The 23,122-nt window shown below is 41.7% G+C and overlaps 1 protein-coding gene across 3 annotated transcripts in view; it reads right to left on the bottom strand.

The window, feature by feature from the left end:
- Window positions 1-23,122, bottom strand: part of PTPRG (protein tyrosine phosphatase receptor type G) — a 403,269-nt gene that overhangs the window by 40,118 nt on the left and 340,029 nt on the right. For all 3 annotated transcript variants that reach the window (XM_069966943.1, XM_069966945.1, XM_069966944.1), the window contains 2 exons: window positions 16,323-16,414; window positions 1,719-1,810 (listed from right to left, as the gene is read on the bottom strand). In XM_069966943.1, the coding sequence (XP_069823044.1) occupies window positions 1,719-1,810; window positions 16,323-16,414 (184 nt within the window). The remainder of the gene's footprint in view (window positions 1-1,718; window positions 1,811-16,322; window positions 16,415-23,122) is intronic.

The following is a 23,122-nucleotide window of genomic DNA, read 5'->3' on the forward strand; positions in this document are numbered from 1 at the left end:
CTGGACAATGAGCGTTCGCCCTGAATACCATCATTGCTGTTACCGCTGCTCACTCAGCCAAATTAGCAGCGTCGGCCAAACACGAGGCGAGCTCCATTAGCAGGACGCACAGGGTGGGGGTGGGGGCCGCTTTGTGCACATTACTCAGTACCAGATAAAACTGCACAGTCAGAGACTTGCTGGATAATGGGTAAATAGGGGGGTGGGATTCATTAAGCCAGCAGTAAGGAGGACTGAGACCCATACAGCATAAGGATCCATTTACATAAAGCAATTGCTGAGCGATAATATGATGAATCTTCGCTAAACTTATTAAAAAAAATTTGTCTTTAATTTTAATCATCGTATAATAAAAAGTGTGCAGCTTTTTGTCTTTTTAGTCTTCTTCGTTACACAACGTTTACATTCTTAGCGCTAATGCACTTAATATGGCGCTGTCATACAGCCATCTGCAACACACCTATGGGCAGCATCCCCCTTACAAGACATCTTGTAGCACCTTGAAGAAACCTGTTTAGTGACAGTACACTAATCATTAAAGAGGCACTTACTAGTTATATTATCAGCTCTGCATGCAACAATTCAGTCAGTATAATGTCACTGTGTGGGTTAGAGGTCTTGTATGGAAGGAGGGCTGACCATACAATGCGAGCACCCCCAAGATTCTCTGCTACTGAATGTGCAGCAGCTGTACACTTGCGCAGTGAAGGGAGACAACTAGTGGCCATATGTATAATGTTGGTTTAAACATAAATAGAGTATATTGCAAAACTGTGTGTGATCACAACCCCTGTTGATTCCTTAAAAAAAAATTGCAACTGTGCCTCTTTAAAGCGTTACAGATAAGTGTTTCAGATAAATAGACTGGCGTGGGGAAGCCTGTGTTGCATTATTTTTTTTTTTTTTTAATTGTGGCCCAGTTTCCGCGTACACGGTTGTTCTAATCCTGGGCGCTGGCCGGGGGTGAAGCATTGGAGGCTGGCTGGAGCACATGTTTAGCCTCTGTTGATCCATCTCTGAATCTACCTTTACTTCTATCTATCTACTTATCTATCTGATGTCTATCTAGATTTGTAACTAATTATCTATCCATGGGCGTAACTATAGGGGGTGCAGGTGTGAAGATTCCATCCCTCCCCATCCATTACATACATCTATCCATCTGTCCTTGTTTATTCCGGGGAGTTAAATGATTTAAAAAAAAATTAAACAGTTTCTTCTAATTGCTGGTTTGAAAAAGTATGAGGGGAAAAAAAAACTAAAAAAACACAGTAAATTGTTCTATTTTCTTCTATTGTTATTTTTATGACGATTCATTTTTGGCGGCTCGTCCCTGTTGTAACTGGCCGGGCGTTTGGCAGTGGTCAGAGAATATGTATGAAAGGAGCATTTATCAGGCAGCACCATTCTTCAATTGTTCAGCTGAAGAATCTCTAGTGACGGCCGGCCCCAGATTGCCCATGTGTGGGTCACATCTGCATTCAGCTCAGGCCGTCCCAGCATGACAATATATCTCACTTAACTGCAGCTGAAATGACTGAAGACATAAAGAGAATTTATTGCCGCTCTTTTAATCGTGCGTGCCATAAGGAAAACGGCGCCATAAAAAGCCACATATATAATTACAGAAACATAATATTTGCATTTTAATTTTTAACATATTTAGAATTTTTTTTTTTAAGTAATAAACTTTATTTGTATTTAACACAGACAATTACCTCAAACTCCTCGGAGAATCCATGCTGGTTGTTGGAATAGAGCTCGCTGATGTGTTTAACAAACTGCTTGACTGGAATGGCCTCCATGTCATCTGAAGGAGAGGAACAAGAAGAGATTTTGAGCGCCGGACTAATAACCAATCAAGTAAAAAAATAGAAATTTTTACTATCTGAAGATTTTTTTTGCACTCCGCAACAGAAATTATCTGGTGTATTCCCCACAGCTACAGTGCCCCATTACTTCACATTTATAGATTTGTCATTTACTTGTATTAAAAATTCTCCAGTCTTCCAGTACTTATCAGCTGCTGCAAGTCCTGTAGGTAGTGGTGTATTCTTTCCAGTCTGACACAGTGCTCTCTCTGCTGCCATCTCTGTTCATATCAGGAACTACCCAGAGCATGAAAGTTTTTCTATGGGGATTTGCTACTGCTCTGGACAGTTCCTAACATGGTCAGAGGTGGCAGCAGAGAGCACTGTGTCAGACTGGAAAGAACATAACACTTCCTGCAGGACATACAGCAGCTGATAAGTACTCCAAGATAGGAGATTTTTTAATAGAAGTAAATTACTGATCTATACAAGTTTCTGAACCCACTTGATTTGGGGGAAAAAAATTGCCGGAGTTCCCTTTAGGGCATCCCAGTCGTACACGGCTATTGGATTTGTCTAATAGATAACACTGCTGAGGAAGAACCTGGCAATGGAGTATGGTAAGTAAATAGATGGCTCTGGTCTTATGGGATTGTTTTAGTTTTCTTCGCTTTATTCTGCTGAATCTGCAAGAGCTGAAACAAGTGGAACAGACATTGATTTCGTCGCTCAATGCAAAAGCGCAAGAATGGAAAAGTTTGGCGAAAGTGACTGTAATTGAACTTGGAAATAAAGTGAAATGTAGTGATGCTGCCCTGGGATCAAACAAAGAGGATAAAGTCTAACAAGTAAATGAATATATGCAGCCATGTAAGAAATAGAAGGGCTGCATGTCACGTGTGGTGCTGCGATCATAGAGGCCGCCTGTACAATGTATATGGGTATCTACTGGGCAGTGGGGGCAGCCGGTGGGAAGAGGTTTCTCAGCTACTTATCACCTGCCTGGCATCATAAGGAAGCAACCTGGCTGCAATATGTACTGGGCACTCTGCTAATGCTGCTTATAGCTACTCTCTGTACAGTAGCTACTCAGGTGTGAAGATTAGCCATGGAGTAGTTATGTCCATTCACCTTTAAGATCTGAATGCACGGTCTGAGGTCTGCATAGATTTAGGTCTGTATTTGTCTAGGAGGTCAGGTCTGGGGTCTGTATTTATCTAGGCATCATGTCTGGAGCCATATTTATCTTCATCAACAGATTATCCTGTGAGATATATATCTGATCTTATCCACTTGGTATATATAGACCCCCATAAAGATTAATACAGACCCTAAATCTGACCCCCTTGAGACATTATCTATCTGAAGGCAGTAGGATTTAAAGTCTATACTCATCTAGGGGGTTATATTTTGGCAGGGACGTACAGTAACTAGAAATGGCTGGGCCCCTATAGCCAACTCTTGATTGCCCCCCCTTCCGACTTATCCGTAAGCAATCATGTAATCATAACTGCATAACTGCGAGTGATCATCAGGAGTGCTTTGAGTTAAAGGGACATTTGCAGATCCTGGAAAACCTGCTTGGCCATCTGAAGCTGCAAATGGTGACAGCTCAGAGGGCCCAGTGTATTGCAGAAGTGGGCAGTGGAGCCCCGTGATGTGGTGGGCCCCATAGCAGTCGCTATGGCTGCTATAGTGTTAGTTACGCCCCTGTATTTGGGATCTACATATATCAAGGGGGTAAGATCTGAAATCTATCTGGAGGTTATCTGGGTCTTTACATATCCAGGGGGTAAGATCTGAAGTCCCAGATAGTATTTATGATTGGTGCCAAAGATGTCTCGAGAGCAAACACTGCAGTCATCACAATGGCTTATGCTGGACAGAGACCATCTAAAATCTCAGTCGTCACTTGTGAATGACTGGGTGTAAAGAGGACCGCCTCCTGATGTCTGCTATAGTATAGAATAATAGTAGAGCATACCTAGATGTTTATGTTGTGACGTTCCTCCATTATTCCTCCTGATATTGCATGCATGTTACTACTGCATGTACTACAGATGGCCTGTGCAACCTTTGTAACTTACCACTACATGGTGGTATTATTGGTGCTTGTATTGGTAGATGACACTTGACTTGTACGGATGGTTTTGGCTCTGCCAGTTCCCCACAACCTCCAGGTTAATCAATATTGGATCCACCCTCTGCTAAAACCCCAAAATATTAAAGTATACTGGATACTATTGGTGGGTTTTGGTAGCATGGCCCCAATACCCTCTCCATGTACAAGGACATTTTCTGTCTATGTACTATGTGCAGTAAATCCATTTCATAGACTAAGTACCTATGTTAGAATAAATTATAACGTCAGGAGAACGCAGATCTTACGTCTTGTAAATAATGAATTGAACGCCCCTCAGTGGTAGTTAAGTAAAAAAAAACCTTTAATAAGCATTTTAGGCAATTATTACAATTTTCTGAGGTTAACGCCACTTCCAATTTCCAATAAAAGACACATATGTTGTCAGACATGGCTTTCTGCGAGGGTTTATTATGGCGTACTGAGACTCATTTAAGCACTTTTATTATGAGAAACAAAACTAATATCAGCTTGTTCTATTCAGCCTTTATACAAGTCAATAACGCAGCTGCTTTTCTTTCCCAATGGAAGCAATATATTTGAGGTGTATTCATTAAATGTTCATTTAATAGTGTTTTTTCCTATAATAAGGTCTAGAATGGTTTTGTTATCTGAACGCCACAATTACAGTTCCAACATTATTTAAAGTGAAGCTCATGGATGCGGGGGTCTCGTGGCTCCATGCAACCTTGAAGTTGTTTGGGCCTGCAGTGGGCAACCATAAAAGTCTATGGGGCCACACTGTAATATAGTGACATATAAAGGCACCTTTTGGCAGCATAACAGAATGCCTATAGTTCAGTATCATAGAGCCATGGGCACTTCATGTGCATAAGTCTTAAAGGGATACTTTGGCAAAAAATATATATTTTTCTTCAAATCAGCTAGTTTCAGAAAGTTATGCAGATGTTTAATTTACTTTTATTTAAAAATATAAAGTCTTCCAGTACTTATCAGCTGCTATATGTCCTGCAGGAAGTGGTGTATTGTTTCTAGTCTGACATGGTGCTCTCTGCTGCCACAACTGTCCAGAGCAGTAGGAAACCCCAATAGAAAACTTCTCCTGCTTTGGACAGTTCCTATTAACGGACAGAGGTGGCAGCAGAGAACACTGTGTAATGCCCCTATTCCACGAGTCGTTTGTAGGAGCAAACGAGCGCTATTAGCGCTCGTTTGCTCCTCGTTCCCCGCTCGCTGCCGCCGCTATTCAACGCGGCTGCAGCGAGCGGGTGAGTGCGGGAGGGGCGGCGGGGAGCTGCTGGGGGGGCTGCCCGGGGGATCGCTGATCGTCCGGGCAGCCCATAGGATACAGCAGCGCCTGCTGCCGATGCTCCTATTCAACGGAGCGACGGCAGCAGATCGCTGCTATATCAGTCGCTTGTTTTTCAACATGTTGAAAAACAAGCGACTGCAATGATCAGCCGACATGAACGATGTCGGCTGATCGTTGCACTCTATTCCACGGGACGAATATCGTTCGTAGCGGCCGTTATCAGCCGAATACGAACGATATTGCTCCTCTAAACGACCCGTGGAATAGGGCCTTTAGACTGGAAAGATATGCAAAGACAGAAAAACCCTATACAAATTATACAGGGTGCAAAATTTGCATTCAGGCCCAGATATGCCTCTGTATAGTAACATCAGGGGGTGGAGTTCCCCGTCCTCCAAATACAGACCTAAAACTTCTAACAGAGTTAGTTTTGTAAACCCAAATACTTTTGGAAGTAGACAACTGTGTAAATTGGCAACGGAACAGCAAACTAAAAATGTTTTGAGAATATTGTGCAGTCTAGAAATAGAAGCACAAGGTGAAGGTCGTGTAAAAAGTCCTTTTACTCAGTGATGGGAAACATATTGGAACCAGAGAAAATTGGATAGGGTTTTATTTTCTGCTTTTCTAATGGCTTCTAGAGTCCGGCTTTCAATCAGCGTTACAATCTGTTCCATTTAACTACGGAAGGAAATACTGGAGTGGGTGCAATAGTGAAGAGGAACGACGGAACATCACATCTGTTAGAACAAATCCTACCGACCATCCTTTCCAATGTCAGTAAGAAACGTCATGTACGGAAACTATGCAGCATAACAAGTCCGCTGCAATACATTAATCCAATGCGATGGTACATCACTTGAGATTTAATCCAGATTCCGTACAAGGCCTGAAATTTCTTGCATGGTCACAAACCGACTCATAGAACAACAGAAAGAGCAAAACACATTAATCGTTCTCAAGATACAGTATATTAACGCTGAAGAACCAGTCAGAGACTCTCATGCAGGATGAGAGGGCTTCACAGATCTATACAGACACTAGAGACCATATGCGGCCATTGAGGAGCAGATACCATTTGTCTCATACCTTGTATATTAGGAACTATATATGAGGACATAAGATGCTACATGACTATAGTGTAATACACGTTGGCCAATAGTCCCAATTTCAGTGGGACTCTCCCATGATTTGGAATGTAAATAGGGTACTGTTTAGGGTTCTGTAGTAGGAAGCATAAAAAAAATAAAATAATAAAAACTAGATCATGGTAAAGGAGTAACCACTTATTATAAGTAGGCAAACCTGATCCATTATTATATTAATATGCAAAAGAAACAAGATAACTCAGATCCCATTGGGAATCCTACTAACCAGGATTACTACCTCTAACCACTCCTCTATCTTTGGAACAGCTAATAAAACATAGAACATGAAAACACAAAACACAACAAGACACGAACAAACAGAACAAGGGAAAAAGAAAAATCAATATGAGACATCACTCCCTACATGGTTCCTCTCCCACCTATATAAGAAAGCCAGGGATGCTATAATTTGTGAAAGCGTTCGTCACAGTCATGTAAGGATACGTTCACACTGAGTAAAACAGACGGAAATTCCTACAGGAACCCCCGCATCGGACTCCCCTCGGAATCCTGCCTGCATCGGTGTCTCAAAGTAATGTGTTGTGTGCCTCGTCAATTCTTTGAGCAGAGAGTGGAGGTGCGCAACACATTACATTGAGACACTGAGGAAGTTAGGATTCCGAGCGGAGTCTGCAGCGGGGGTTCCGCTCAGAATTTCCACCTGTTTTACTCAGTGTGAAAGTACCCTAAGAGACAATAAAGGCGGTCACTGACCATGATCCAATTTAATGATGGAACTTTTGGTTGATTCAGGTTTTACAGGTGTTATTGGATAAGCCATAAAGGAGAAGTCTGGCCACAACTAAAAAAAAAAAAAAAAAAGTGCAGGCAGGGGTGTTGGGGAACACAAAGAATTCATGTCATGGCCCAGGCTCAGGAATGCCCATTCAGCCAATCAGTGATTGAGGCAGGACACCGCTGCAGTCACTTACTGGCTGAGCAGGTATTTTCCCTGGCTAGTGACATAGCAGGAAGGTGGGAGAAAATGAAGTAGGCGAGCTGTCAGAGGGCTAGTGAGATAGCACAACGGGGGGCAGGGGGACAGGTAAGTATAGATTCTTTAATGTCCCTCACATACACACCCCTATGGATTTTTAGTTGTGGTCCGGAGTTCTCCTTTAAGATGTCTGGTTCACACAGTTTTTGTCACACATCAATTTTTTGTGCACACAACTGAAGTACACCAGAATACGTATCATGCCGTTCATCCAAGTGTATGACATTAAATCGTGATAATCTGCGACCATGACAACTAGTAAAATAAAAGACAAAAATCTGAGGCTACCCTAGAAATTTTGGACACGTATTATATAGAGTATGTTTACTCGTACGTCTTGTGAACATACCCCTATAATTTATGCTGGTGTAAGAATTTCTCTCGGCCAGCTCCACTATCTGCAAGTCGCTGTATGGGGTATTGTAAATAAAGTATTGGTTTCTTATTGGAGCCGTAAAGGATCAAGGTCCAAAGAGGCCAGTGCTCTTTATAAAAAATGTTGATTATAGTAATACCTATAGAATATAGAATATATATAGAATAGGTGATAAATGTGTGATTACAGGTAGCTTCACCGATCACTAGAATAAAAGGTCCTACCAATCTTTTTAATCACTGTAAAGATTGTAGGGTTTCCAGAGGTGGGGCCCCCGGGAACCAGATATTTATGAGATAAGTGATAAGTGTGGGAATATCTCTTTAAGGATCCACCTCCTTAAGCCCCTATTACACGGGGCGATCACACGATCACACACTCTCTTGCTCTTTGTTCCCCTCTTGCTGCCGGCGCTATTACACACACCGACAGTAAGTGCGAGGGGGAAGGGCATGGGAAGCTTCGGGAGGGCATCCCTAGACAATCTTTAGATAATCCAGGGAGCCCATAGGAGATAGCGGTGCTCCTGTTACATGGAGAAGCAGAACATGTTGAAAGACAACGATCAGCTGGCGTTGTGCATGTCAGCTGATCGTTGCCTTTTATTACACAAAGCGATCATCAGCCGTAATAGTCGAAAATCGCCCAAATACAGCCAATAATCACTTCGTGTAATAGGGCCTTTAGTTTTTAGAATTGTTGGCATCCTAATATTTTGACATCTACCTCAGTAGTCAAAAAACCCTCTGCACTGAAGACTTCACTAACATGGGTAGCTGCTTCATGAGGATACACACTGCCTAATAACCCATAAACATGGCAACGTATCTATTTGGGAATCTAAATAGGATGATAATGAAAAAGGGTTACAAACAGCTAGACTAAAAAGGGAAGAAACAAAAAAGTATTATGAGCCTGGTTCCCCATACAGCAGCGGGGGAGGCTCCTGCTGCAGCCAGTTGCCTTACAGCCATTGTAATGAGGAGGGTGGATGGCTCCTGGGACATAAGAAGGATTCTTTATAGATTTCTTACAGATATGAGAAAGAATAGGATCAAAGCAGGAGAAGTATAATAAAGGAGGAATTACTGGGCTATTTCTTTTGTGTGTACTTTCCATATTGGTGTTCCTTTAATAACCCTTCCCCCTCTTCGGCCACCTGAATCATCATCATGTATAATAATTTACAGCATCACCTGCTGACACCGGGCTGCTGCCTGCGAAACCCGAACAAATAATAAATTCCCTTTAAATAAGTCATGGAATGGAAATAAGTTCTCTGATCCTTTGCGGCTTCACGGCAGCAATATTTAATCATCATTAAATATTAATTCCCACTAATGAAGTAGCAGTATAGACTTTATTAAGCCGAATAATACAAAAGATAGACATCTGAATCTCTACTTCAAGTCTCAGACAAAACGCCCACTTAAAAGACAGCGCATTCTATTGTAAGGGGGTTATACTTAAGAACATCAAAAGTCCCAGCCGCGGCTCAGACGCTGATTGAAATGACTTTTTTTTTTTTCTTTACCCCTTTTTAAACTTTGGCTTTCCCATCCAAGCAGGAGCTCCTAAGGTATGATTATATAGACAAAGGCAGAAGGCAAGATGTGAATCAATACGAGCTGCCGACATTGATTAGTCAATGAGGACGGCGGTGAGAATTTTAATTACGGCTGGGAGTCAAAACATTGTCATGGATTCAAGAGCCGCATGTAATTAGAGATCCCCTTATACCCAACCATATGAATGCGGCGAGGACAACGTATCATCAAGCCATTATTTCCAGTTTACTTACAAGACAGAAATGGCTTAAAAATAAACCACCCACTCCTCAAGACCTCAAAGAGTCAATGAAATATTAAGAGTGAAATACTACAGAAAAGGTATTCGCTTTACATAGGATCGGGAATCATTACATGAGGTTAGTGTAAAAAGCTGGAACGTAGAAAAAACAAAACTAAACAAAAAAAACATATATATTGGTTGGGTCTGAGGGCCCTTTACCGTGGGCCCATTATTGGCAATGAAAGTTGCTAGAAAATGCTTATTCGCCGGTGTAAAAATGTCAGCCGAAAAAGTCAGCCGAATGTGCAGCTGATAGCAATATATTTTAATGGCCGAACTAACCATACAGGGACCATTTATGCGGCCTGGCCACTCGATTAACTGTGCTGTTTAAAGAGGACCTGTCACCCCCCGTGCCAGGGTGACAGGCTCCTGACCCCCTTGCTAGATCCCCCTATACTCACCTAATCGCGCGGGGTCCCGCTTCCTGATGCGGTCGGGTCACTGAGATTTCAGCTCCTGAAGCCCGGCGCGCGCGCACACAGCAGAGTCCGACGCTCATAGAGAATGAATGGGGAGTCCGATGCTCCGTCATTCTCTATGGGCATCGGACTCTTCTGTGAGCGCGCGCGCCGGGCTTCGGGAGCTGAAATCTCCATGACCCGACCGGATCAGGAAGCGGGACCCGGCATAGGGCGCTCTAACGGGGGGCCGGGAGCCTGTCACCCCGGCACAGGGGGTGACAGGTATCCTTTAAAGGCCCTGCAAGCGAACTGCTGATTTGGCTAATCAACACTAGTTTGAGCAATCTTAAAGGACCCTAAGATGGGACGTGCAAAGGCCTGTGGAAACCAGGACTGCAGAGTTGTACATATGTTTGGGCAGATATAGCTGCCACCAACATTAGTGTAGCGTGAGAAATCATGGTACTGGTTGAGTATGTTCCAGATAAGTGTACATGAGCAATGATGCATATACCAGATTGCTGGGCCAGGTATTCTCCCTACCAACCTGGAAAGTATGCTGTACAGTGAACAGTGATACATACAGTGAACAGTGATACATACAGTACTGTGTGCATCGCCACTCACTACAGTCACTCTGCTAAGTGTCTTAGCCTAGCAAATATATCTGAAAGGGTTCTATTAGACAAAGCAATTTTTCTTGTTCTCCTATAAACTATTGGAAACTAGTGCTTTTGTGAACAACCTGAAATTATTTACCATAACACATGGAACGATAGTTGTTGGTTACGATCGTCGCTATTACAATTGTAATTACGATGGTACGTATACTCTAGTATACCAACCATCGTAATTACTTTTCAACAGAGACTTGCAATGTCATTACTGGGCTAAATACTCTTATTACTCTCCTGCCCAGCACATGTAAAATGAGTGGCAATGCATACAGTACTGTACGTATCACCACATAGACTAGAGTAACAGGGAGTTTGGCCTTTGACAGCAGTCCCTGCTTTCCATGGGGTGTTATGCTGATAGTACAGCATGCCACCAATGTTGGCGGTAGCAACATCTGTATGTGAGAGGTACTGGGTGGCAGGCTGAGGACACTATGTAAGTTTAGGCTAGACGGGCTAGGGTTTATCTTTTACACTGTGTTGTACAACTCACATATTATATTGTGGGAAGAAAAAGCTAATTGGAGACAGTTTTGTACCAAATCTGCTTTGAAGTTAGATATTGTTCATGTTCCAATTATATTCTGCTGGGGATAACAATCATGTCAGCTTAAAGGAGAAGTCCGGCTAAAGGTTTTATGACAGTATAGTATTGCCCCCCAAAAGTTATATAAATCACCAATGTACACTTATTACGGGAAATGCTTATAAAGTGCTTTTTCCCTGCACTTACTACTACACCAAGGCTTCACTTCCTGGATAACATGGTGATGTCACGACCCGACTCCCAGAGCTGTGCGGGCTGTGGCTGCTGGAGAGGATGATGGTAAGGGGACACTGAGGGACACAGGGCACTGGAGGAACACTGAGCATCCCCCTGCCATCATCCTCTCCAGCAGCCACAGCCCTGGGAGTCGTGTAGTATTAAGTGCAGGGAAAAAAGCTCTTTATAAGCATTTCCCGAAATAAGTGTATATTGGTGATTTGTATAACTTTTGGAGGGCAATACAATACTGTCATAAAAATTTTTGTCAGACTTCTCCTTTAACTTGCTCCCTTAGTATAAACTTTTAGAGATGAGAGATTAGATTTAGAATAAACTGAAGTGATATGATTTCCAAAATAAACCCCTATGGATTCTTTAGAACTTGAGATGTGTGCGAGCAGGGACGCCTGCCTTTGACAGGAGTCCCTGTTCTTTTACATACTTTGCACAGACAATCGCAGGACTACTGGGAATCTGAATTGGGATCTGAACCTGAAACTAATTTGACAGATACATGGATTAAACATAAAACGAATCTTGAGATTTGTTCATCTCTTTAAGCTATTATATGATCAGTCAGGGAATAACCTCACTACCTAGAAACACTGTAGAGGCTGTGTCACCCAGAGAGACAAATTTGTCCATATGGCTGTGACTGGTACCACAACCCTGTCCTATTTATGCTATTGATTTAGTAGACCATCAATCCATTAAGAAGCATATGGTTTGTCATTATCTGTACATATATCTGCAATATATTTATATATATATATATATATATATATATATATATATATATATATATATATATATATATAATATATAATATAATAAAATATATATATATATATATATACACACACACAAATTGTGACTTGGTTTAGGGGCATTGCTTTGGTTTAAGAGCTCCCTGTCCTGGGTAGGAGCGCGAGTGGGGGAGGGGCATGGTCTGCACAAGGTGGTCTACAGCACTGTACTCTGACCCAGGAAGTCTCCCTCACCTTCCAAATCATAGCAGATCCACTTCAGGCTGGGGCTCACATCAGGGGACAGGACTGTGAGGGTAATCTCTCCATAGCTATAACCCCTCTCTCCCCAGACAGAGAGAGCTGCTATAATGTGCCCACATCTGTCCTGCTCATTCCTTCTCTGTCCACCCTGGTGTTTCCCATCCTTTCCATTACTGTGCAGTAATTTATAATATCACATATTCTGCTGTTTCTAAATGTTTGTTTCATTTGTTTTACATGTTATTCAGAATAATAAATCCTTATTTTTGGGGTGTGGAACCAATTGTCTGCATTTCTATGATTTCTTATGGAAAAATTTGCTTTGGTTTAAGAGTGGATTTGGATTACAAGCAGTGTCCCGGAACGAATTATGCTCGTAATCCAAGGCACCACACTATACATATATCTATTTATATCTATATCTCCATCCAATACATTTACAGTGCGGATGAATGCAGGGATGCACTGTAGCTATATTTGGCACCCTGCTATTCCCATAGGGAGCCCTACAACCAATCTAACATATAAGACATTGGTACTATAAATAACATTGAAGAGAACGGACCACTTGGCCTCTATGACATATCTATTGCATGCTCCTAAGTATACTGTATGTACAATAATAAGTAGATGCAATAATAAGAGATATTACAGCAGAGGAAAAGCCAATGCCTATACACCATTGGCTAATGCCTAGGCAAGTAAAAAAAAAATGTTTTTAACAAAATCTAACATCTTCCAATTACATGGCTTATTCATGCAGATCACATACTGTAAAGTACTGTATATATTTCACATGTAAAAACTGCATTAGAGAACCCTGCGGTAAGACCACTGCTACATGTATGGGCGCCCTTATACCAAATGCATCTAGCACTCAGGAAGCCCAAGTCATTGGCTTTATATTCATTGCTTGTAAAATAATATTAACAGTCTGGGTTATTTCCGATGCCTTGAGTCTATAGCTCCGAGGAAACTTGTGAGTCTCTATGGCTACAGAGCACAAACACTGTATAATGAAAAGTTATGTAACTTTCTAATATATTCTATGTTTTTGTCAGCGAACGAAAACATTCCTGTTTTTATCCAGTGGCTAAAAACTAGTAAAATACTAACATTCTTGATTATCTAACACATTATATAACTAACATATTACAGCTTGCTATACTATATCCCTGTATGATGTAGTATGAGGCTACCACCTACAGCAGCTCTAGCCATGATGGTGCCAGCACAGCCATGTATTACATGGTCATATAGTTTTATTTGAATAGGCGTCCTATAATTTACAATTCCTCCTGCTGTGCAGCTCCCACCCTGGCACTGTGTCTTAACTGGAGCACAGCCCCATTCACTCGGCATAGGTAGGGGCCCCAGCTGTCAGACTCCCACTAATCAAATATATAATTGATATGCCATCTATCTAGCCGTCTCCCTCTTTCTGTCTGGTGAGAAAACCCACCCAAGTTTATCACCGCCAATGACCGATGTAATAAGGCATGACTTAACGCTTGCTGTGGCTAGAACATTACAGAGGCTATGTGCTCTTTGTTGTTTGTTTGTTTTATTGAGGAGAAGCTCATCAGCTGTACATCTATTCCCCACCAACTGCTCAGGCCATTTGAGTTTACCATTATTTCGATTTTTTTTTCGAGCTTTGTTTTGTCTACTTTGGACTAGGGGTTTCTCGGGCTTTCTGATGGCTTCCCTTACCCTGCCTCTCCATGCCCACTCACCCAATCACTAGCTACAAAGGTGACCCACCCCTTCAGTGATTGGGTTAGCAGGCATTTTCTGCAGGGTCTGAATGTCATTGCAAGCAGGAAAAAGTGAAAGCACCGAAACCAAGAGCTGTAGAAACAGCAGTACAGGATCAGGGCAGGAGGTAAGTATGCTTTATTTAGCATCCAGGGTCCTTTCTTGAAAAAAAATAAAATTGTTACCCCTGGACAACCTCTTTAAGCAGTATGTATGTGCACACTGTTAAATGTTTTAGGAGGCGTTGGATCTTTCTGGCATTCCTTGGGTCAGAAGTCATAAATATAATTATTTTGCATAAATTTTTTTGCATGTTTTACAAAACTGAATGAAGTTGCCTAAGACCTGGGTGGCATTCCCACAATGTGGCATGTTTCTATTTTCTGAAAAAACATACATTTTTTTTTTCTTCTTTGTAGTTTTCTATATAGTTTTTATCTTTGTTTAAATACTGTAGTTTTATCTTTGTTTGTCAGTAATATAAAAAAAAAACTGTCCTGGCAGTGAAAGGTTTAAACCTGTCCAGACTTCTGTCAATACCAGTATCTATACAATAGACAGATCAGCAGGAGTCCTGCCCACAAATACACATTGATCTGTCATGAAATGACTCTAGGACTGCAATCCCACTGTAAACCAGAAACTAAGCATCTTAATTCACCAGCAAAGATCAAGGGGCCAAAATGATGGGATTCACATGAAGTGATGCATGCTCCCAGTGACAGACAGAGCTCATCTGGAAAATAGGATTGGGCAGGTGTTGTAGTGAAGCAGGAGATAGGATTATATGGCGTGTACGGGGTCTTTATTGTGCCGTTTATTATACCGCTGCTATGGAAAATACATTTAAAACACACGCAGTTACAACACTATAGAAACAGCTTCTTAAAGGGGAACTCCCCCTAATATATATTTTTTTTCTTATGGCCCAAAACAGAAGGGTAGGAGAGCTTTCATGTGTTCTGTTTTACTCCTGTGCAGGAATTTATGACATCATATGTAGTTTGATGATGTCATCATGTGTAAACAGATTTGTGAAATTGCAGGCCTCAAATGTACAGATGTAGTAGAGTTAAATTTGTTATCTCTTCTCATACTGGAGTTCTCTTTGTAAGACATTGATGACATCTCTAGGATAATAATGTCCCAATGGTGGGAGCCTGACTGCTGTGACTTCTGCCATTCCCTAAAAGACATTGACAGCGGAAGCCACATGGGTCAGCCATTGACTACATTCAATCAACTATGTCTTTCAATGCAATGCATTGAAGTCAAGGGGATGCTGGACATTCAATGTACACAGAGTTTCAAATAACGGACGTTGTCTGCGCAGACGTCAAAATAACGATCATGTGAATTATTTTTGGACGTCTATTGCAAACAGCCGGCATTATTTTTTAGTTCACACAGTTTTTCTTTTTTCTCTGTCCTTTCATCGTTTTTACCATTTAATTCAATGGACTTTTCAATTAAAGAAACACCCGAAGGCCAATCCGTACACCTAAACTAGAATAACGTACCAACAGCCATCATGGCACTGATGGGTGCCCAAACAGCTAAATGACGTGCGTCATTTTAGACGGACGTAATTTTAAACGGAGATGAAAAAACGTTGTGTGAACAAAGCCTAAGCAGGACTGCCAAGAACAGAAGGAAAATTGAACTTTCTTAGTGGTGATGGTGCAATCGTACCCCCACTGATGGGGCAACCATTGCCTGTCCCAGAAATAGGCCCACAGGGGAGGATTTATCAAACATGGTGTAAAGTGAAACTGGCTCAGTTGCCCCTAGCAACCAGATTCCACCTGTCATTTTACAAAGTCTGTGAAGAATGAAAAGTGGAATCTGGTTGGTTGCTAGGGGCAACAGAACCAGTTTCACTTTACAGCATGTTTGATAAATCTCCCCCACAGTGTCTGAAACCGCATAAACCTGTCATTGTTTGCATTCACTAGGATAATGCAGCAGTCATATAAAAAACCTATAGATCTAGGATTGTAGTACACAGGCAAGAAACAAAACTGCAGTCCTATGTAAGACCAGAGGACTTACATAAAGTTAACCCTATTACATCTTCCCACATAACATACGCAATGTTTTCTCTACCATACCTGGAATGGGGATGATGGGGATGTTGTCATTGGGGACGACTCTTGGTGAGCTGCTGTCGTCGACATAGAAGTGAGCGGTCTGGAAACACTTCCTGCAAATAAAAGGGACATAAATATTAATGGGAATAAAGTAAAGTCAAACACCAACTCTTATCCGATGACCCGTCAGACACTTCACACTCTTACACAACAGAGTTAGAGCATTCTGTCCATGTCCACCATGAAGTCCGACGACAGCAAGAAACTTTTGCAAGATAATCGAGGGGCACAAGACGCCATTTTTGAGTACGCTTTTATTTTGTCGCCTCTAAATGCAAAGCTGCACCCCCCCCCCATGTTATTTACCACAGGATGCATGCTACCCAATGCCAGGGGCCGGGTGGCACACATTTACCCACACACAGCTGCTGTAACACAAGGAGCCAGCATTACAACAGAAGAAGAGGTCTGCTCAGGCCTTTTGTGATGGTCTCTGCAAAAGGCCCCACATGACAGATAGACAGACACACCAGGAAGGGACTGACAAGGAGACGGCTACAACAACACAGCAGTCATTTACCTGTACTTAAAGCAAAGCAGAGAACACAGGCTGTTCATCATAGACAAGGCACTAAGCAGCCAGGCATTGAGAGCTCCAAGCAGCTTTTGCATGGTGAAGTTGAATGAGGCTTGACTGAGCAGCGTCACCGTTCACTGCTGAGCAGCCAGGGGCCGGAGCTGAATATGTAATGAGCCAGAGCTGTGTGAGCTATTGTGACTAGGCTGGGGGGGGTCTCCCCTTGCCTGGCTGCAGCCCATAACAATGGAGCTCTCTCCTGTGTACAGACCCTCCTTCTCCTCTATGGACTTTAATGAACTGCTCTGAGACACCTGCCCGGCCATTAACCCATCCATCATATGGCATGCAATACATTTATATATATATATATATATATATATATATATATATATATATATATATATATGCGCATTTGTGTATACGTAACATACTTTAGATGATATCTTTTAATAGGTGGGTCACTTTCGACAAGTTTATTTTAATAAGAAGAGGACTGGCTTATCCCAATTACAGAGGTGTAGAAGGATGCCCTGCCAGCACCTACTTGTCTGCTGTTTAGAAATTGGTTTCGTTAACTTCTCTAATAGAGATACTGAAGGAAACATAGATAGATACCATAGATAGATACCATAGATAGATACCATAGATAGATACCATAGATAGATACCATAGATAGATACCATAGATAGATACCATAGATAGATACCATAGATAGATACCATAGATAGATACCATAGATAGATACCATAGATAGCTACCATAGATAGCTACCATAGATAGCTACCATAGATAGCTACCATAGATAGCTACCATAGATAGCTACCATAGATAGATACCATAGATAGATACCATAGATAGATACCATAGATAGATACCATAGATAGATACCATAGATAGATACCATAGATAGATACCATAGATAGATACCATAGATAGATACCATAGATAGATAGATAGAAATACATGGAGTGAATAATAGACAGACAGATATAAGATACAAATAAAGGGAGATCTATCCACTTATCTATGTATCTATATCACTACATCGTACATCTAGTCCATATTAATTTAGATCTATTGGTTCTATATCCATTTGCATCTTTCTCTATCACCTTTATCCATAACCATCTATTTTATATCTATACACATAGATGTAGCAGAGCTGAATGTCTAACTCCTTAAGGGTCTGTCCACACGTACAGACTCGCAGCGAGATTTACGCTGCGAGTCTGTACGTGTGAACTGACCCTTATAGGGTTTATTTGTAATATTACGGACAACCACAACCTTGTGATACCATAATGACTTGTATACTAGATGACAACCTCAGCTTTGCTGCCCTATACATACATGAAGATTAGAATGTTGGCTTTCTATGGCTTCTCTATTCACCCTGACACTTTCTATTAGTTCAAGAATACAAGTTCCCTGTGAGACTGGCTTCATAGGAGGAACATACTGTCCCAGGTAGATGCATATACATAGACACCTCAGGGGTAATGGAGACACAAGCAGAACGTTCCGTGAATATACAGAAAAGCTTCAGCCATGCCTCACAATGCTCTGTTATTGATGGCCGTTATTACATTATGTTTGCATGAAGAGATGTCAGCTGAAGGCCTCCATTGTACGGGTGTTATAAACGTGTGTAGATATAAACAAATAGATGTAAATAATCCCTTTTATTACTGATGCCATGCTTTACTATACATCATCACACTTTGCATCCTGTTCCTCATTTTCCTAATAATTACCTCTAAATCCATAAATTCGGAGAAGCACTGGTGTCTTCTAGAACCAATGAATGTAATGCTTACACCGGAGGCATTAGCTGGGCTTCTACACACCCGCCGCTGGCTGGAGCATACATTACCGGTTCCGTGTTCAGGCTTGCTTTGGGGGCTCCCGGCATTTGGACGTCCCACTCAGCCAATCAGTGACTGCAGCGGGGCAGCGCACTGATAGGCTGAGCAGGACGTCCAGCCGGAAACCCCTGGGCGGCGGCGGGTTAAGGGGGCTATCACTTACATACTCGCAGCGGGATGTCGGAGCGATTATCGTGCAAATGACCGCTATATTGTTTGGATTTTAACGATAATCTTTTTGTGTAAATGCAGGCAACAAAAAACAGACCAGCAAGAAATCGCTCATCGTTGGTTTAGTTGGCTTAGTTTAGTTGGCTTAGACACCCAAATTATCGGTAATGGTTTGCTGTAATTCCACTTTTGTTTGTTAATTGCTCAGTGTAATTCCACATCATTCCTTCATTTGCTGGGATTATATGGAGTAAAGGTCCTATTAGATGGGCTGACCAATAAAGTAAACAAGCGCCAATCTGCTAGTTTACTGAGCGTATTACACAGCTCGATGATCATTTAGCAAGGGCTGCACAGACATCGTTAGCAATGTCTGTGCAGCCCTTGCCCTAAACTGTTATAAATTACCTCTCCACGCTCCTAGTCTTCTCCTGCCCTCTGCTCGCTTCCCAGCACTGCAGCTGCGGCCACTGATTGACTGAGCAGGCTGTGAGCTCAGACAGGTCACCCTGAAGCAAGCAAAAGGCCGGAGAAGACCGGGAGCACTGAGAAGTCATGTAGAACAGATTATTCAATCATTAGCCGTCAGCCACCAATTATTTTGGTGTCGGACCTAAAGACACAGTCGACGATCGTTGTCATCGGCTGATTGTTTCTATCACACGGAGCGATTATCACTCCATGTATTTACACGGAATGATTACCGTTCAAATTTTTGCAATAACGATCACATTTGAGCAATATTCAGCTCGTGTAAACACAGCGACGAGCAAGAAATTGATCACAATGAACAATTTCTTGCTCGTCGCTGTGTTTACACGAGCCAAATATTGCTCAAATGCGATCGTTATTGCGAAAATTCGAACGGTAATCATTCCGTGTAAACGCACCATAATATGGTGAACGATTTCACAATAATGATAAACGTTCTCGTTTAAGATTGTTAATAGTTAAAAATCGCTTTGTTTGATAGGACCCTTGGGAATTAAGCTTTGCCATCCTATGTCACATGACCACATCATAGCAGTGCGCTTACAATAAACTTACAATTTTGCAGTGTATTAATGTGACCTTATGCCACATGGCCACAAACCATCATATAGCCCTTCTTTATTTGCATAAAACCACAAATGCCTCTACGACTTATGTCTATGACTATGTGCGAAGAAAACGCATTAATGGCTTTTCAACCTGCAGACATTGAATCCAATCTCTTCTACTTGCACAGAGTCTCTTCTAACTTTTCCTTAAATCATATTTGGGATTAGTGGCAGGAGCCGCCTCGCTCACGCCGGCAGTCTGAGCCTGTGAACACTATGAGGCACCCGCTCCCTTTAATAAATCTACCTGAATAGGTTTACAGTCACATCCCGCCTCCTCTGTATTTCCCCTTAATGCAGCCTCAACAGAAAATTCCTGCTGTAAATTCACAAAGTAAAATGTCTTCAGTGCAAGGGGAAAAAAAAGACATTGCTGAGAAATACAGCAAGATAATGTCAGCTAAACAAATATTTTCACTAAATAGCAACAATAATTCACAAGAAAGGAAAACGTTTCAATGTTGTGTGAAGGTCACGGCTGAAGGAACGTACAGTAACAATGTGTTCTGAGGTATAACCATGCCAAGGCAGGGGAGAAGTGACAGAAACCGCCTGACTAGGGCCAGGCTAATGGACCCCAATGCAAAATCTATTCTGCTTTCCATTAAACATTACTTGGCATGTACAATACAGCAAGTACAAAGATTTCTGGTGTGACCTTTGAACCCTATGTAACAATGACACGTAAAAAAAAACAAAGAAAAACGGTGGGTTGGGATGTCTTCTATAGAGCAACTTCGGGTATTATGTGCTGCTTGAAAAATGGTATTTCTTAAAGGGAATCTGTCACATTGAAAATGCAGTCCCATTTGCAGTCCGCAGGCTATAGAGAAGCAGGAGATGAGCAGATTAAAGGGAAACTATCAGCAGGTAAGTTGAATCTAACCTTCTGATAGCTCCCTTGTGGGCACAGGGTGCTGAGGATGACTAGTCTGTTACCTTCATCCTGTGTGCCATTCCTGTGCTGTTAGCTGTGAAATCCTCCGCCCAGTAAGCGTTAGGAGTACTGGGCAGGGCAGGTCAGGGGCAGATTGACCTGCAAGGGGCGGGGCTATGGTCCCGACCATTCCGCCCCTGCTAGTGATCATCAATGGAGGGGGCCGGCCGGATTGGTGCTCGGCGGCTTCAGCCCCTCCCCCATTGCTCCTAATGGCTTACCGGGCACAGGGTTTCAAAGCTAACAGCACAGGAACAGCGCAGAGGATGAAGTAAACCGACATATCTTCATCCTCAGGGCCTTATGCCCACTAGGGATTTATAAGGTGGTTAGATTAGACTAACCTGCTGATAGTTCCCCTTTAATAGACAGCTTTGTGCAAAAATATTCATTAGACCTAGTAGTTTATTCATTGAAACATCAACACATTTGGGGCTTAGGAGTTCAGTAGGCGGTCCTGCTCAGCGATTCATAATATACAGTGTATAAATGTGTATACAAAGATAGCTGTCAGGGATGAGTCAATGCCTTAGCTGCAGTACCAGAAGCCACCTATCAACAGGTGTGTCACTGTTACTGGGGGGGGGGGGGGGGGGGGGGGGGGGAAGATTTATTTATTTATTTATTTTTTTAACACTGGGCAACTATCAAATACAGGTATTATGTTACCTTATATTTTACACAAGATGCACACATAAAGACAAACCTGGAAAAATGTTAGGGCGACATTGGGAGAAGATGAGGCAGAAAAATAGTTAAAGAGGTAAAACATCAGTACTAAAGCCCTCCAAGGCGATTTATAGAAGAGCAGTATAATTGTACTGCAGAGAGAGAGATAAGGGGCCGTCATCCCACCTACCAAGGTTACAGATACATGAGTGACCTCTGCACCCATTATAGCTGTGCCACTAAACAGAAGGGGCAAGGTGTAATTACAGAACTCCATACACAGCAAATGGTAAGCCTCCCACTACTGCGGATAGAGGACAAGAGGAGAGCTCACTAAGCTCTAGCTAGATGTCTCACAGACAATGAATGCAGCTTTCCGTCACTGTGGTTTCTGAAGGTTTAACACCTAATTTTCAATCCAAAAACAAAACAAAAAAAAAATACATTTGCTGATTCCGCACAGATTTAGCATATGAATGCAGGGTAATCGGGCTCTATTCTTTGTGACGGAGCGGTGAAATTCTAATGTCTATGTGTAACGTCATTCATGTAATCCCAATGCAAAGACGGGATGATATAGGGTTCGTACAAAACATGTTCTGCTATACAAGATAGCTAAATAGGAGATAGACATAAGGTTTTATATAAAATTGTGTCTATCAAGTCTATCAAATCTACCTAACACCCACACAAAACACAGATAGACATAACAGAGATAGAGAGATAGATAGATAGATAGATAGATAGATAGATAGATAGATAGATAGATAGATAGATAGGAGATAGATAGATAGATAGATAGATAGATAGATAGATAATAGATAGATAGGAGATAGATAGATAGATAGATAGATAGATAGGAGATAGATAGGAGATAGATAGGAGATAGATAGATAGATAGATACTAAATGGATAGATAGATAGGAGATAGATAGATAGATAAACATTTGAAAGCATCATACGTAGAGTTTAATTGTCAAAACTATGTACAAATCAATACAATGTCATCACCCTTGACTGTAAGAGGAAAAATCTGCCGTATTGAGCGGAGGATAGCTGTGTATTATTTAACAATATGTCACTTTTCATCATGCTGCCTTTTGTCCCAAATTCCATACACCCTGGGGGGAAAGGATGGGTAATTGCAGGCAGAGAATGAATGGTGGGCGTATGTTTTTGATGCATCCCTGGAAGTAATCAATCAGCCAGCAGATCCTTTGCTGCCATAGCTTCAACCATATACAATATATGATACTGGTTAGGATACTGGGGGTCCACCCTCTATACATAACATGTATACATCCTCTATAAACTGCGAGTGTTCTTGCTTTAAAAAGGCATGCAGTAGTAGGGCCCTATTCACATATACGTTTCATCGATGTCACTGGTACGTGTCAGGATAGCAGCATGCAGAAGTATATATTTATATATTTTTCATAAGTATATTGCTCAATACTTTTGAGTTCTGCAAAATAAAAAATAAAAAACATGTATGGACT

The sequence above is a fragment of the Dendropsophus ebraccatus genome, chromosome 4, assembly GCF_027789765.1.
Source record: "Dendropsophus ebraccatus isolate aDenEbr1 chromosome 4, aDenEbr1.pat, whole genome shotgun sequence".
Classification (NCBI taxonomy): domain Eukaryota; kingdom Metazoa; phylum Chordata; class Amphibia; order Anura; family Hylidae; genus Dendropsophus; species Dendropsophus ebraccatus.